Raw genomic sequence first — 15,253 nt, 5'->3', positions numbered from 1 at the left:
GAAGAAGGGCTGGGTGCTTCAATTTGAATTCATATGGATGGAGCCCCCACTAGACAATCAATAACTTTGTTCTCCAATATCTTCCTTCCCTTTTCTAAAGAAGAAGAGTTTGGATTTGATATCCCGCTTTATCACTACCCGAAGGAGTCTCAAAGTGGCCAACATTCTCCTTTCCCTTCCTCCTCCACAACAAACACTCTGTGAGGTGAGTGGGGCTGAGAGACTTCAGAGAAGTGCGACTAGCCCGAGGTCACCCAGCAGCTGCATGTGGAGGAGCGGAGACCCAAACCCGGTTCACCAGATCACGAGTCTGTCGCTCTTAACCACTACACCACACAGGCTCCCACTATATTAGAGGTACAATGTGTATAATAATGGTCTTTCCACTTGATCGAGAAGTGCATTTTTTGCTTCCCATGTCTTCTCTCAAAGTTGGGCTTCAGTTAGAGGAATATCACATTCTGTGAACCGCTCAGAGTGCTATGTTTTGCACCTGGGAGAAATGTGATAAGGTGTCATCCCAGAAAGTGCACCCAGTGCTTATTACCGTTGCCATATAGAAAGTGCTTCTGGAAATGTTACAGACATCTCTTGAATATTCATGAAAGTGTTAGCAGTAGCAAGACAACTCACTCTTTCCCCCCAGCAATTGTTTCGTTCATTTTTTAAAAATAAAATAAAAATACAAAAACCCTTAGAGGCTACTTGTTCCCCATTCCTGTGCTCGAGCACACAAACCATCAAGGGTTTTTTTTGTGGGGGGCGGGGAGAGTGCAAATGGGAACAGTGGGTCATCACTCTGTCCACGCTAAACAAGACTTCCCCCTCCATCCACAATGCGGGTTGGCGATCATACTCCATCAGAGCTTACAGAAGTAAAGGAAAAGTAGTGAAACCAGGTCATATTTTGTCTAGCTGTGCAGAACAGCTCTAACTCCATTTCTGCATATCTTCTTCAAGAGTCATTATGCAGCAGCCTTCAAGGCGCCGTCTTATGCTTCCTAAAGAGCTACTAAATGCATCATTGGCTGTCTCGGTGGTGACATCTACAGAGAATTAGAGGCCAGTGAATAGCATTGAAGTGTTAGTTTTGTCTGCTTCCACTGAAAGAACCTGTCTGTTTTGTTTACTGATTATTCAAGAACTGCAAAGAGGCTATAGCGCTTAAAAAAGCAGACCCAGCAACTCCTGCAAGCTGGAGGTGAGTGGAATAGCAGGCACATCAACTGGACCAGGGTAAATACGGAACACAGACAAATGTATATACAGTGGTACCTCAGGTTACATATGCTTCAGGTTACAGATTCCGCTAACCCAGAAATAGTGCTTCAGGTTAAGAACTTTGCTTCAGGATGAGAACAGAAATTGTGCTCCGGTGGCACGGCAGCAGCAGGAGGCCCCATTAGCTAAAGTGGTGCTTCAGGTTAAGAACAGTTTCAGGTTAAGAACGGACCTCCGGAACGAATTAAGTACTTAACCCGAGGTACCACTGTAAAGGCATTTATTATTTAGCAAGAAATGATTTAGTTTATTATATTGTTTAGTTTATTATTTAGCAAGAAAAATGAACCTTCCCACACACTGCCAGAGCTTAAACGATCACGATATTAAAGCAGAATAGACATTTGTCACCTCTGAAAGTGGGACCTCTCAGTCAGAAGAGAAGAGAAGACCTTTCATGAGGTTGAGGCATACCTCTTATAGTTTCAAAAACGAGATAAGTCATTATGACATCTGAATTTTAGGCATTATGACTGGACAATCCTTATTTTTGATGTCATATAAAACCTCCTTTCATGATCTCACCTTAGCCCATGCCCCCTGGAGTCTTGCTGAGGGTCCAAAACTAGTCAACTTCTCCCTTTTTATGTCTTAGCATGTCTGTTAAAGACCCCAATTTTGGTCACTCAAAGTATTTTTTCCATCTCCTGTCTCCATGTCTTCTCTAAGGCCGCAGCTTTTAGTCATGTCCCATCCTGAACCCAATTTCTTGATAGCCTTTGCAGTTTTGATACCTGACAGTTTCTCAATTCTTCCTGAACTTCTGTGATGCTATAGATAGCAGCTCTTAACAATTTTGGTAATCCTTCATTGCCACTTTATGTCCTATACACCTAGTTCCAGATTGCTCATTCCAACACCTGGCCTACAGTGTCTGACTTTTGGAAAACGTCACTATTTCTTCTTTCCTCCTAATTCCCCTGAATTTATTTGCAACTCAGCCTTTCCCCCATCCAGATGTGGGGGGTATAAATATTAAAGAAGAAGAAGAAGGAGAAGAAGAAGGAGAAGGAGAAGGAGGAGGAGGAGAAGAAGAAGCATTTTAACACTGTAAGCATTTTAAGGCAACCTTATAATAGCCAGACAAGCTGACTACTAGGTTAGGTGAATTAATAGCATCACAGCATTCATTGATTATATTTTCCCTCTCTTCATAACTTTTCTCCATGTGTAAGGAACATATTATTTTTCTTGACCTAAGAGCCACTATATGCTATGCTCAACAAATGTGCATTTGGCAAAATATGCTGCAGACCGCCTACAAAATCCTTAATCCTAAAAACCTAGACACTAGACATGGCCTGATACAAGGAAAAGCAACCATGGAGTAGGCCTCCAGAACCACAGAGACAATGGGGAGTTGCCCAATATTGTCTTCTGGCTCAGGAGTTTGGCGTGGAAAGGCTTACCTAGCAAATGAGCTGGGATAGGGCCCCTGAGGTTGATGTGACCTTCACCATACTTCTTGTAGAGAGCCCGGCGCACATAAGCATGCAGATTGAGGTACAATGGTTGAAGCTCTTCCCAGATTTTCTCCAGAACATCTTCCAAATCCGGTGTTTCATACAGGGATCTCCAGAAAGCACCATTGTCAGAATGACCTGCACATGAACATGAGAACATAGAAGCCCTTCTTCATCTTCTCCAGTTGTGTCCCCAGGGCTGGTGTTACTGCCTGCGGTGGAGCACCAAGTGACACCCTCCCCCAAAGCCAAGGCAGACCTAGTTATTTGGGCATCTGAGGCAGAACATCTTAAAAGCCCTTCTCCCCTGCCTGGCAGTGAAAATACAACCATAATAAATGAAATCATGAATAGCTTGCTACTCTTTCACCATGAAACCAAAAAATCTGCTTGTCTAAGGCAGATGTTTCATGCTGCTTGATGGTAGGTTTGGCCAGGTGCCCCAAACCACAATGTTGCAAGCCTATAGCAGGGAATATCCTTTCTAAGTTCCTCATTTGAAGTATTACAAGGCTCCAGCTCCCCCTTCCCAAGTCTGACATTCTGCCATGGGAACAGAGTACGTAAACTTTGTGGACATCTGCATCTATCTGCCTTGCTCTTGAGTGCTCTGTAGTTTAAACAACAACAACAACAATGAAGCAAAACAGTGCATGCCTTTGTTCTGGTGGTTAGACCAGTGGACTTTGCTAGAAAGCTTCAGTTACTGATGGCAAGGTAGGCTTTCCACTGAGGGACACTTTCTGCTATTATTCTTATTAGTCGCTTTTTTTTGCCACGGGCAACTCAGAGCAACTTACAAAGAAAAGACTACAATGCTTCCAAGTCTGCATTGACTTTTGAGGCTCACCTCAAACAGTCTGGGTTCCGCATTCGTAAGAGTCATCCTCTGCCCTTACAACCCACTTTTCCCTTTGTTGGAGCAGTCAGCACCGCAAAACACGCTTACCGTTCAATATGGCAGCCGTATTGCTCAGCTCTACGTATTTCTGGTACATGGTTCGGATTTTCTTCCCTGATACATCCCGCCAGCCTTTCCAGGCATTGAGGAGCTCGTTGTAGTCTCTTGAGTGAGCCATGATGTCCGTGAGTTCTAAACAAAGAGCCAAGACAAGCGAGAATTAGGTATGAGACTATGCACCATACGTGCTGTAATGTGTATATCTCTCTCCTTTGGCCAGCCTTTGCTCCCTCTGCACTGTGCAGCAGGGGTGGACTTTGGTAATACTCTGGTAATATGGCGCCTCTGAGCAAGGCCAAAACTCAGCGGCCCTGATGGATTTTCTCAGTTATGGATCTTCTCAGTTTTGCGCCCCCTTGGCCCGCACTGCCCTAAACCCAGCACTGTGTGCAGGCTTACCTATTGAGCTTCCATTATGTTCTCTCCAAACAAACATGGTACACTTCTTTAACTGTGGAGCCACACCCTCTACCTCCCTTCATATCTTTTCTCAAAGCCCACCTGCGCCACAGAGATTTTCCTTCCGACATAACGTGTTTCATAGCCTGTTCTACTCAGTGCTATTTTTCTAGAAAAAGAGGTGTTGGAGTTCACCATGAATGAACGCCTCACTTGTTCTCTTATGATGGAAATGGCACCCACCTGAGAGGTGCCGGAACTGAATTCCGGTGAGTTCTGGCTGAAAAAAAAGCCCTGGTTCTACTCTTTATCAAACCACGTCCCCCTCTCTTTTATCTATGTTCATCACACCCAGGCTGCTCTCATGAACTTCATGTGCCTCATATAGTTTAATGGCAGGAACAAGGCTGTTTCGCCCCACTACTTCTCATGCTTTGCTAAAATCCACAGGACTTGAATGAAGCTCATGGCTGAGATATTCAAGACAGACCACACATTATATAATAAAACAATGGAATTTGCTTCCACAGAAATGTGGTGATGACCACCAACCTGGTTATCTTTAAAAGGGGATTAGACAAAACCATGGAGGATAAAACTACCATTGGCTACTTGTCACGATGTGTATCACAGAATTGTACCATCGAAAGGGACCCTGAGGGTCATCTTGTCCAACCCCTCTGCAATGCAGGAATCTCAACTAAAGCATCAAGAGAGTCTTCTCCAATGATGTATCAGAGGCAATGTGCCTTGGAATACTATGTTATGTACTGAGCTAAATCCTAGAATAATAGGACCCAGAATGCAGCAGTCTGATTGGTCAACAGGAGCCACCCAATCCAGCTCCAGGTAGAAGTGAATCAGTGACCTGATTGGCTGCAGGAGCAGCCAATCAGGCTCCTGGATTAAGTGAATCAGCAACCAGATTGGCCTGCAGGAGCAGTCAATCAGGCTTCTGGAGGAGGTGAATCTACAACCTGATTGGCCTACAGCAGCAGCCCAGAATTAGCCAATCACATGGGGCCCATTGTGTAAATAATGTATATATAGCTAGACGTTTTGGAGAAAGTTTCATTCATTGCTACTATGAGCTGAATAAAGAGCATGAAATTCACACTGGACTCCGAGTTTCTCATAGGTTTCTCATAGGCACCTAGTTGGCCACTGTGGGAACAGGATGCTAGGCTAGACGGACCATGAGTCTGATCCAGCACGGCTCCTCTTACATCATTATGACTTCTTAGTAGGTATTGACTTCTACGTCAAAACATTATGGGGCTATCAAAACTACTCAGAAGTTGCAACATATTTTCCCCCAGATATGTGGAGGTTGGTTGTTGATTACACGATGGTGTGGGAAAGCCACTCCGTGCATACTCAAAAGCACCTTCTTCTTATTTTTCTACGAAAACTAAGTCCTGATAGAATTTGCCCAGCTCTACTTCTCAGGCTGACAAAGTTATCTTGTCCGGTATGTTTTCATGGCCGCTGGGAAATGTGGTGGGAGATGGTTCCTATGGCTCAAAAAGCCACCTCTATTGGTCTGTCTCCCTCCCAACTGTATTACCTGGGTTATGAAGGCGCCCAAAAGATGCTAAAGCAAAGATTATGGGATAATGCACACAGTGACTTGCGATCACGATCACACGCAGTCTGTAGTCCGCTGGCAGTAGGAGTTCAATATGGGTATGTCTTTAAGTTAACATCTTACATTAAAAACCTGACAGTACCAAACTACCGAAGGCTTTTCACCAAAGCCAGACTAGATGTCTTTCCTTCTGCAGTGTTGGATGGCAGGTTGAGAGGAGTTCCCTACCAGGACAGACTTTGCTCGTGTGCTCAAGACATCGATTTCATAAAACATTTTGTTGCACTGTGCAAAATATGAGCAAGCCAGGGCTGAACTGATATTACCCTTGCTGGTCCCTTTCCCGGGAAAATCAGAGGCTCACTATGTCAGGTTCCTACTGGAAGACTGGACAAATGTTAGAACATTAGCAGTGGCAAAGTTTTTATTGGTGGTTGCAAGATCAAATGAGCCCTATATTCTAAACAAAATGCTTGTTTAACCTGGAGGTAAGCTGCATGAATTGTGTATTGCTTTGTAATGATTTGTTGGGTCTCTGGACCGTAATAAAGATTGATGATGATGATTCCTCTCAGCCAGGAGATGTATAAATGGCTTACCAGGATCCAGGGACTTGCAACTTGTGTTTCCAGTACAGGCTTTGGCTACGCTGTAAATTGTCTCCATGTCTGAGAGGAGCTGATTATACTGAAAGAAAAAAAAAAGGATTCATTTGCTTAGGAGGTAAAATATGGGCTCGTCGCCTCGCCATCATTTGCCTGACAACAAGATCCAAGGACTATTGGAGGAAACTGTATTATTATATGCATTTGAATTGAACAGAAATATTTTATTGTTATGGCTTGATCATGCATCTGCTTCCTGCTTTCATTCCCCAGACAAATACTTGTGCCAACATGCTGGATGAGCTCTGCTATGCTGAATTTGTGCAAGCAATCAAACACAAGTGTGCTCATATTCTGGTGCCCTGTGCTTGCCTGCCTCTTAGAATGGTCTTTATTTATGTCTCCAGCTTAATTTTCAACACATTCAATTCCAAGGATCTAGGGCCTCATTACAGAACTGTCCCTTGGGGACTTAACTACACATTATTTATTTATTCCAGGTTTTCAAGTTCTGTTTTCAACAAGTCCCCAAACAGCCTGCAATTAAAAAACACCCATAAAACGTCCCATACAAACATCATCATTAAGGAAATACATGAAGAGCACCCAAGTCAGGATAATAACACCACTCCTTCCACCTTAAACCTCTACCAGATGGAAACCCCCAAGAGCTTCCCTGAAAGCGAAGAACAGGGCAATTCTGTAGGTCTCCATGGACAGGAAGTTCCATAACTGATCTGCTATGTCCTGGGCCCAATACATTTCGGCACCTGGTGTGAACCACAAGATGGCACCCCTATCTCCCCGCCAGGGAAGAAGGGGTGAGTGAAGATCTACATCAGGAACAAGGCTGGAATGAAGGTTTTAAAGCAGAGGTTGAGCAGTCATCTGTCGAGCTGAGATTCCTGCATTGCGGGGGGTTGGACCAGATGATCCATGAGGCCCCTTCCAACTCTGCAATTCTACAACTCTATGGTTCGCTCTCACCTCCCTCAGCTGTGCGTCAGGTAGGGCTGCCCGCTCTATGTCACTCAGTTTCTTCAGGATACGTTTTATAGTGGGGTCTTGGAAATCAGTGGGGTCAAACATCCGAGCCCGAAGGCCATACTGCAGGGTGTGGTTTGACATTTCCATGTTCTTTTGCAACTGCAAGGCACATATGGGAGAGAGAGGGAGGGGCATTAGCCAGCACACTTGTATCACAGAGGGGGAAAGGACAAGCTCATTCTCTAACTCCAGCACTCCCACAACTGTCTAGTCGCCCCTATTAACAACAACAACAACAACAACAACAACAACAATTTATTATTTGTACACCGCCCATCTGGCTGGGCTTCCCCAGCCACTCTGGGCGGCTTCCAACAAAGATTAAAAATACATTAAAATGTCACACGTTAAAAACTTCCCTGAACAGGGCTGCCTTCAGATGTCTTCTAAATGTCAGGTGGTTGTTTATGTCTTTAACATCTGATGGGAGGGTGTTCCACAGGGCGGGCGCCGCTACTGAAAAGGTCCTCTGCCTGGTTCGCTTTAGCTTTGCTTCTCGCAAAGGCCCTTGGCATTGGACCTCAGTGTTGGAGTAGAACAATGGAGGTGGAGACGCTCCTTCAGGTATACTGGGCCGAGGCCATTTAGGGCTTTCAAGGTCAGCACCAGCACTTTGAATTGTGCTCAGAAACGTACCGGGAGCCAATGTAGGTCTTTCAGGACCGGAGTTATACAGTCTCTGTGGCTGCCTCCAGTCACCAGTCTAGCTGCCACATTCTGGATTATTGATGATGATAAAATTTATTTCCCACCCTTCCTCGTGAAGGAACCCAAGGCAGCATTCCCTTGGGCTCAGGGCAAACAACACTAACTCCACAATTTAGGGTTTCACAGATCTGTCAGTTTCTGTTTATTTCTCTATGTTTGCACATCCGTTTCTGATGTTTTATTTTTTATTAGAAAAGAAGTCCTCATGAAAACTCATCAGCATTTTTGTTCAAATTTATCCTGTTATAAACAGGATAAATTGTATGCAATTTCCCCTAACACATACATGTTTTTCAAAGCCATTTCACTAATTTATATGCATCTTCATATGCACATAATGCATACTACTTAGCTACAGAACTCTGTTGCAAAATTCGGAGGTGGCTGCATTTCGAAAGGTGGCTGTGTTTCGGTTCACATATCATTTCAGAAAGCGTGAATTAATAATATATAATAGTAATAATAGTAATAATAGTAATAATAATAATTTATTATTTATACCCCACCCATCTAGCTGAGTTTCCCCAGCCACTCTGGGCGGCTTCCAATCGAGTGTTAAAAACAATACAGCATCAAACATTAAAAACTTCCCTAAACAGGGATGTCTTTTAAAGAGAAGATAGCTTCTTATTTCCTTCACATTTGAAGGGAGGGCGTTCCACAGGGCGGGCGCCACTACCAAGAAGGCCCTCTGCCTGGTTCCCTGTAACTTGGCTTCTCACAGTGAGGGAACCACCAGAAGGCCCTCGGCGCTGGATCTCAGTGTCCGGGCTGAATGATGGGGGTGGAGACGCTCCTTCAGGTATATAGGACATTGGGTAGCTTCCCCTTTAAATGTGAATTGAACTGAGTTCCCCACCACCACCACTGACCCTACCACACTCTGCTGGTTTTCCTACCATCATCTGTCTGTTGGGCTCCGTGATGTTGGTGTTGTATGTCCAAGAAGCCTCTGTGTAAGAATTCCATACCACTTCGGCTGTGCTGTTGTAGTCCGCCAGGAATGTTTTAGCCTCGTTTTCATCAGTTATTTTATCTGGAAAAGGTTAAAGGGAGGGGAGGGAGAAACAAAAAGCTGGGGAAAGTAGGGAAATTAACTCACCTCCCTGTCTGTCTTTCTTTCTTTTAGTCTAGCATGTTAACTCCCAGTACCTAATTTCTAAAGAGACAAGTCCCAGGTTCCTGCAGAAATTTTACATTCTCTGATGGAATCAGAACACCTTTCCCTACCTATGATGTGCATTTATTGGCTATGATTACTCATGGATGAAGACAAGGCATTCTGAACATGCTCAGGGGACCTATCCTTCTTAATATTATAGTTCACACTTCTAGGACAAACCCTATCACTTAAAACACACTCCAGGGCTGAGACCTGTTAATTCTGAAGACTCACCTGAGGCATTTTCATTCCCTGGCGTCCCCGTCCCCTTAAAGAGAAATGTTAGGAGAAGCCAGCAGGTGAGTGGTAGGTAAGTACTAGCTGAGCATCTACCTTTGCTCATTGGGAAGTTAAAATGAGCACACAGGTGGAGATGCCCGCATTCTAGAATCCGCTGCTCAGCCAATTCACCAGGCGGCAACTCATCCCACCTTCCAATTCATCTGTTACATCAGGAGCATGGAACTCCATTGGTTGGAGAGCCATCTCACGATGCTGACAAGGGTTGCACTCCTCATCAGCAGAGAGACATAACAGCTGGCCTCCCACTGCTTTGATAAGGGATGCACTCCCCCTTATCAGTAGACGTATCACCCGGTCTTGACGAAGGGGGTCGATACCCCTTAACAGCAAAAGTGAAGTCAGCAGTTCGCTAGCCAAATCTCAACCTCAAAAAGGCTGCTGCCTGGCTCCTGCCCTACCAAGTGCCAGCCCAGAGGCAAAACAGCAGGTGCTTTAAGGATCAATACTTGTGGTTTATCAATGCTAGAAGGAAAGTACAGCCTGCTATCTCCCTATTCCTGGTCTCCCTAAAAGCCATCCTGCAGTGAAGTCAGTTGTTCACCAGGGCTCTCACAGTCCTCCTCCTCCCATAGACAAACAAGACAAAAACCACTCCGTATTCCAGTTGCATCAGCCATTTCTTCCCAGTCAGATGTCCTGTGTTGTCCCCCTGTTTATGTAAGAGATTGCCACTTCCATTCCTATGTTCCGCTGCAAAATATAAAACAAGCTGAGTGCCCCCTTGTGGATTATAATTGCCCTGGTCCAATGGCAAAGCCAAGCAATGAGGTGGTCATCTAGTACCACCTCTTTTTTCTTTGGACACCTGCTACCGTTATGCCCAAGCACCAGGGTCATAGTGAAACCACCCTCCTACAGGCCTCCCCCCCCCCCCGTGACTTTGTGCCTTGGAAACTTTTGTTCAGTTTCTGTTAATTGATTCTCATGAAAACTTACAGATTCTGGCTTCACACAATTAACTCAAGGCAGTGTCAATTTACTCTTGGCAGAAAGCCAAGGTCTGCTTGACCTAGAAACTACTTACTCTGATTGGTTAACGACCAGCACTCAACTCTGTTATCTAGGAATGCTAGCACAGTTTGTGTTAGGTGTGTTAGGAGTAGGAGTGCTGTGTATGGTAGAGAGAGAGAGAGAGAGAGAGAGAGAGAGAGAGAGGATTTATTTTACTTTGTTTTGTATGCAGAGACTCTGCTGGTTTCTTTTTCCTTTTAATAAATCCTGTAAATAGTTATTCTGAGTCTAGCTGACTAGTCATTTCCACCTCAACTAGCTTCTTCGCTGTGCAGGAAAACTATTCTATGTTTGGGCTAAAGCCATTAGAGCTATGCCTGACACTTCAAAGTTCCATGAGGTTATGGGTATTGTGCTGCCAGCCTGAGTTGTGGTGGTGTCAGCATCAACGGTGTTGGTTCCAGTAGTTCCAGAAGTTGTTCCTGTTGGTGCAGCAGATGGACACTGGCTGGTTCCTAACTGTTGTGAGCTGGTGGCGCAGTGGACACAAGGACAACAGCTGCAGCGTGTGAGTGCTGGGTGCTGTGGTTCCTGTTTTCTCTCTCGGTGGTCGTGAGTAGCTGGTTCCGGGTTCCAGGGGCATTGCTCTCAAGATGGCCTCACAACCAGTTCAGATGGCTTTTGAGCGTCTGAATGACTCCAATTACTTGCTGTGGTCGGAACGCATGCAGGCAGTGCTGCAGAGGGATCGTCTCTGGCAAGTGGTGAGTAAGTTTCCTGCGAAGCCTGATGATGAAGACCTCGATAAAGACCAAAGAGCAAGGGCCACAATTGTTTTGGGGCTGGAAGATTCCCAGTTGCCGTATGTGAGGGGAATCCAGACAGCTAGAGGTGTGTGGCAAGCACTTAAAGAACTTCATGTGCGTGAGACAGCGGTTTCCAAGCTGTTCATTCACAAGGCATTGTACAAGGCAATGTTACAGCCTGGGGTTACAATGCAGGAACACCTACACAGTTTACAGTTAAAGTTTGCTGCGCTACAGGAAAGAGACGGTGTGTTAGACCAGCAGGAGAAGGTGGCTATTATTTTGAGTTCTCTCCCGGAAAGCTGGGATAATTTAGTTTTGTCTCTAGAAGGCATACAGGAGCATGATTTATCAGTCAGTTACGTTACTGGACGTTTGATTGAAGAATGGCAGAAGAGGCAAGAAAGGTCGTTTGCTGCAGAGGCTTCTACAGGTGGGCGGTTTGGAAGGAGTTCTTATGCCGTGCCAGAGGTGAAGCAAAAGCAGCGTACCGGTGAGGAGTCAGTGTTTGCTGTTAGGCGTTGTTTCCGATGTGGGTCTTCAGCGCATCTAAAACGACAATGTCTGGAGTTGGTCAAGTCTCAGTGGCCGGTGCAAGAGCAGAGACGAGATCAGCAGCAGCAGCAGCAGCGAAAAAAGAAATTCTTCAAACGAAAACAGTCAGCTCAGCTGGTGACCGCCGAGGTCAAGATTGCTGATGAGAAACAAGCTGTCTGGGTGGTCGATTCGGGAGCGTCTCGGCACATCGTAAATTCAGATGAATTGTTTGTTTCCAAGAACTCAGCACTTCGCAGCCAGGTGGCCCTAGCAGACGGAAGTACTTCCGAAGTGATTTCGGGGGGGGGGTGCAGTTTTTGTTCCTTGTTTTCGTGAATGCCTGCAAAATGTACTTTGTGTGCCTTCATTAAGGAGCAATCTGATGTCTGTAGATTGTTTGCTAAAAGCTGGGTTTAAAGTGTATTTTGAAGGAGACAGTTGCATTATTAAGAAGGCTGGTGAGATTTTAGGCACTGCTAAGTCAGAGGGAGGCTTGTTTTGGCTTAAAGCAGGATCTCAAGTTGCAGCAGTAGTCAGTAAATCTCAGCCTGCAGTGAATAACAAAGCTATACATGACAACTGTGTGCACTTATTGCATAGGAAAATGGGGCATGCTGGCTGGAAAAGTGTACTAAAAATGTCTGAATTGGCTGATGGGGGTAATTTAAAGAGTTGTAACAAGTACCTTGATTGTAATGTTTGTAAAAAGGTTAAAACCCACAGAGTCTCTTACCCCAGAAGTGACAGAGTTAGTGAGTCACCGCTACAACTGGTTCACATGGACGTAATTTGTCCATTTGCTGTAAGCAGGGGTGGACCGCGTTTTTCATTAACAATTGTGGATGACGCCACGCGTTACTCTTGGGTTTTTCCCATGAAGAATAAGGGTGACATGTTCACTAAGTTTAAAGGCTGGGTGGCATCTGTGGAAAGATTTCTGTCCATTAAACTCAAAAGGATTCAGACGGACAGAGGTGGCGAATTTATGTCAAATGCTTTTAGTGATTGGTTACAAAAGCGTGGCATTGGGCATAGAAAAACGAACGCTTTTTCCCCAGAGGAGAATGATGTTGCAGAGCGAAAACACAGATCTTTACAAAATATGATGTCTGCCATGCTTGATGATGCTGATTTGCCCATGTCTTATTGGGGGGAGAGCATGCTCACCGCTTGTTATCTCCAAAATAGGCTCTTTCATCAAACAATAGGTACAACTCCGTACTTTAAATTGTTTCAGAAAAAACCCAAAATTGACCATTTGCATGTGTTTGGATCAAAAGCCTGGGTATTAATTCCAAAACAAATGAGAAAGAAGGGAGATCCTAAGACCAGTTAGTTTTTGTGGGTTACCAGGAGCTGGGAAAAGGTTTCCGCTTTGCTGAAGGGACAAATGGCATTGTGATCTCCAGGAATGCCAATTTTTGTGAACATAGTGGCTGGGAGAGACTACATGCCAATACTGAGGTTTGGTTTGAACCTTCTCAGGAGCTTCATGACTCTGAAGGTAAACATAGAGAATCAGAGTCTGAGGGGGAGGAAAGTTCAGATAAGAGCTCTCAAGAAAGTGGAATTAGCCAGAGACCAGTTGCTAAGCAACAAAAGAGAGGTCGTAGTTCTGAGGAGGAAAGTGGGTCAGAAGAAAAATTTTCTCCCAGAAGATCTAAAAGACAAAACAAAGGAGTGCCTCCGGTGCGTTTTTCTCCAGATACTGCAAATGTGTTTAGTGTAATTGCAGAGCCCAAGAGTTTTCAGGAGGTGATAAAGTTACCAAAAGAGGAGGCAGAGCTCTGGAAACAGGCAATGGAAGAAGAGATGTCCTCTCTGAATGAGCACAGGGTCTTTAAACCAGTAGCAGCGCCTGAGAGGGCAAAGATTGTAGGCTGCAGGTGGGTGTACAAACTTAAACCTCTGGTGACAGGAAAGTACAAATACAAAGCTCGTTTAGTGGCTCAAGGATACTCTCAGAGGCCTGGAAAAGATTATGACGAGACTTTTTCCCCTACTGCTAAGGGGGACAGTGTAAGGCTGATTCTAATGCTTGGAGCAAAGAGAAAACTCCTGTTAAACCATTTTGATATCCAGACTGCATATTTACATGCATCAATATCAGAAGACCTGTATCTAGCCAAACCGCCTGGTTATGAGACAGGTTCCAATAGAGTGTTGAAATTAAACAAAGCTTTATATGGTCTCAAACAGGCAGCAAGATCTTGGAACAAATGTTTCCATGAGGCCTTAGTGTCATTTGGTTTCAAGCAGAGTACAGCTGACAATTGTGTTTATGTACGTGGTACAGGCAGTGATCAAGAGTTTTGTCTGATTTATGTAGATGATGTATTGTATGCTTGCAAAACAGATAAACTAAAAGGTTTGCCAAGCAATTGTCCAGTAAGTTCAAAATGAAGGACTTAGGCCCAGTTAGGACATATCTAGGGTTGGAAGTGTGCTGGGCCCAAGATGGCAGCTGCCTAATTAGTCAGCAGAACAAAGTTAAACAACTACTGACTACATACAGGATGCAGGATTGCAAAGGGGCAGTGGTGCCTATGGATCCAGGTTTCATAAAAACACTTAATATAGATGAGAGTCCTGAATTTGAACATCCTGATATATATCATTCTGTAATTGGAAGTTTATTGTATCTAGCACAGTGGTCCAGACCTGATATTAGCTACGCAGTAGGCATATTGAGTAGATTGGTCTCAAAACCCACACTAAATGCCTGGAAAGGGGTAAAACAAGTTCTGAGATACCTCAAACAGACAATTGGTTATATGTTACAATTAAATTCTTCAGAGGATGAAATGTTGAGTTGCTACTGTGATAGTGACTGGGGAAATTTGCCAGATAGAAAATCTGTCACAGGACTAGTCATAATGGTCGGTGGAGCTTTAATCAGCTGGCGGTCACGCAAGCAAGACGTTGTAAGTGTGTCATCAACGGAATCCGAGTACGCCGCATTGAGTGAATTGTGCAACGAGGTGATTTATTTCAAGCATTTGTTAGCAGATTTAAATGTAAATTGTGGAGAACCAGTACGAGTTTACATTGATAATCAGGCTTGTATAACCTTAAGTAAAACAGAGGGTTTCAAATCACGTTCCAAACATATCTCTGTAAAATACCAAAATGTACGTTGCTGTGTACAAGACAATATAATCACATGTACTTATGTATCAAGTGAAGAAAATGTAGCAGATGTATTAACTAAACCATTGGCAAAGATAAAGAACAAGCAAATCTGCAAGGGTTTAGGTTTGCTGGAAAAATAATCTCCTACATAGGTGTTATTTGATGTTAATTGTCCAGCAGAATCTGTGAGGGGGTGTTCAGTTTCTGTTAATTGATTCTCATGAAAACTTACAGATTCTGGCTTCACACAATTAACTCAAGGCAGTGTCAATTTACTCTTGGCAGAAAGCCAAGGTCTGCTTGACCTAGA

At 44.3% G+C, this 15,253-nt stretch overlaps 1 protein-coding gene across 1 annotated transcript in view; it reads right to left on the bottom strand.

Annotated features, from left to right (window-relative positions):
* The window catches only part of ACE (angiotensin I converting enzyme), a 74,428-nt gene that overhangs the window by 10,186 nt on the left and 48,989 nt on the right, over positions 1-15,253 (bottom strand). Inside the window, exons 13-17 of the mRNA XM_079949279.1 lie at positions 8,952-9,088; positions 7,285-7,443; positions 6,292-6,379; positions 3,694-3,837; positions 2,691-2,882 (exon numbers count right to left, since the gene is read on the bottom strand). Coding sequence (XP_079805405.1) covers positions 2,691-2,882; positions 3,694-3,837; positions 6,292-6,379; positions 7,285-7,443; positions 8,952-9,088 — 720 coding nt within the window. The remainder of the gene's footprint in view (positions 1-2,690; positions 2,883-3,693; positions 3,838-6,291; positions 6,380-7,284; positions 7,444-8,951; positions 9,089-15,253) is intronic.

Source organism: Podarcis cretensis, assembly GCF_951804945.1.
Source record: "Podarcis cretensis genome assembly, chromosome: 13".
NCBI lineage: Eukaryota > Metazoa > Chordata > Lepidosauria > Squamata > Lacertidae > Podarcis > Podarcis cretensis.
This window is presented reverse-complemented; position numbering and strand designations above follow the sequence as displayed.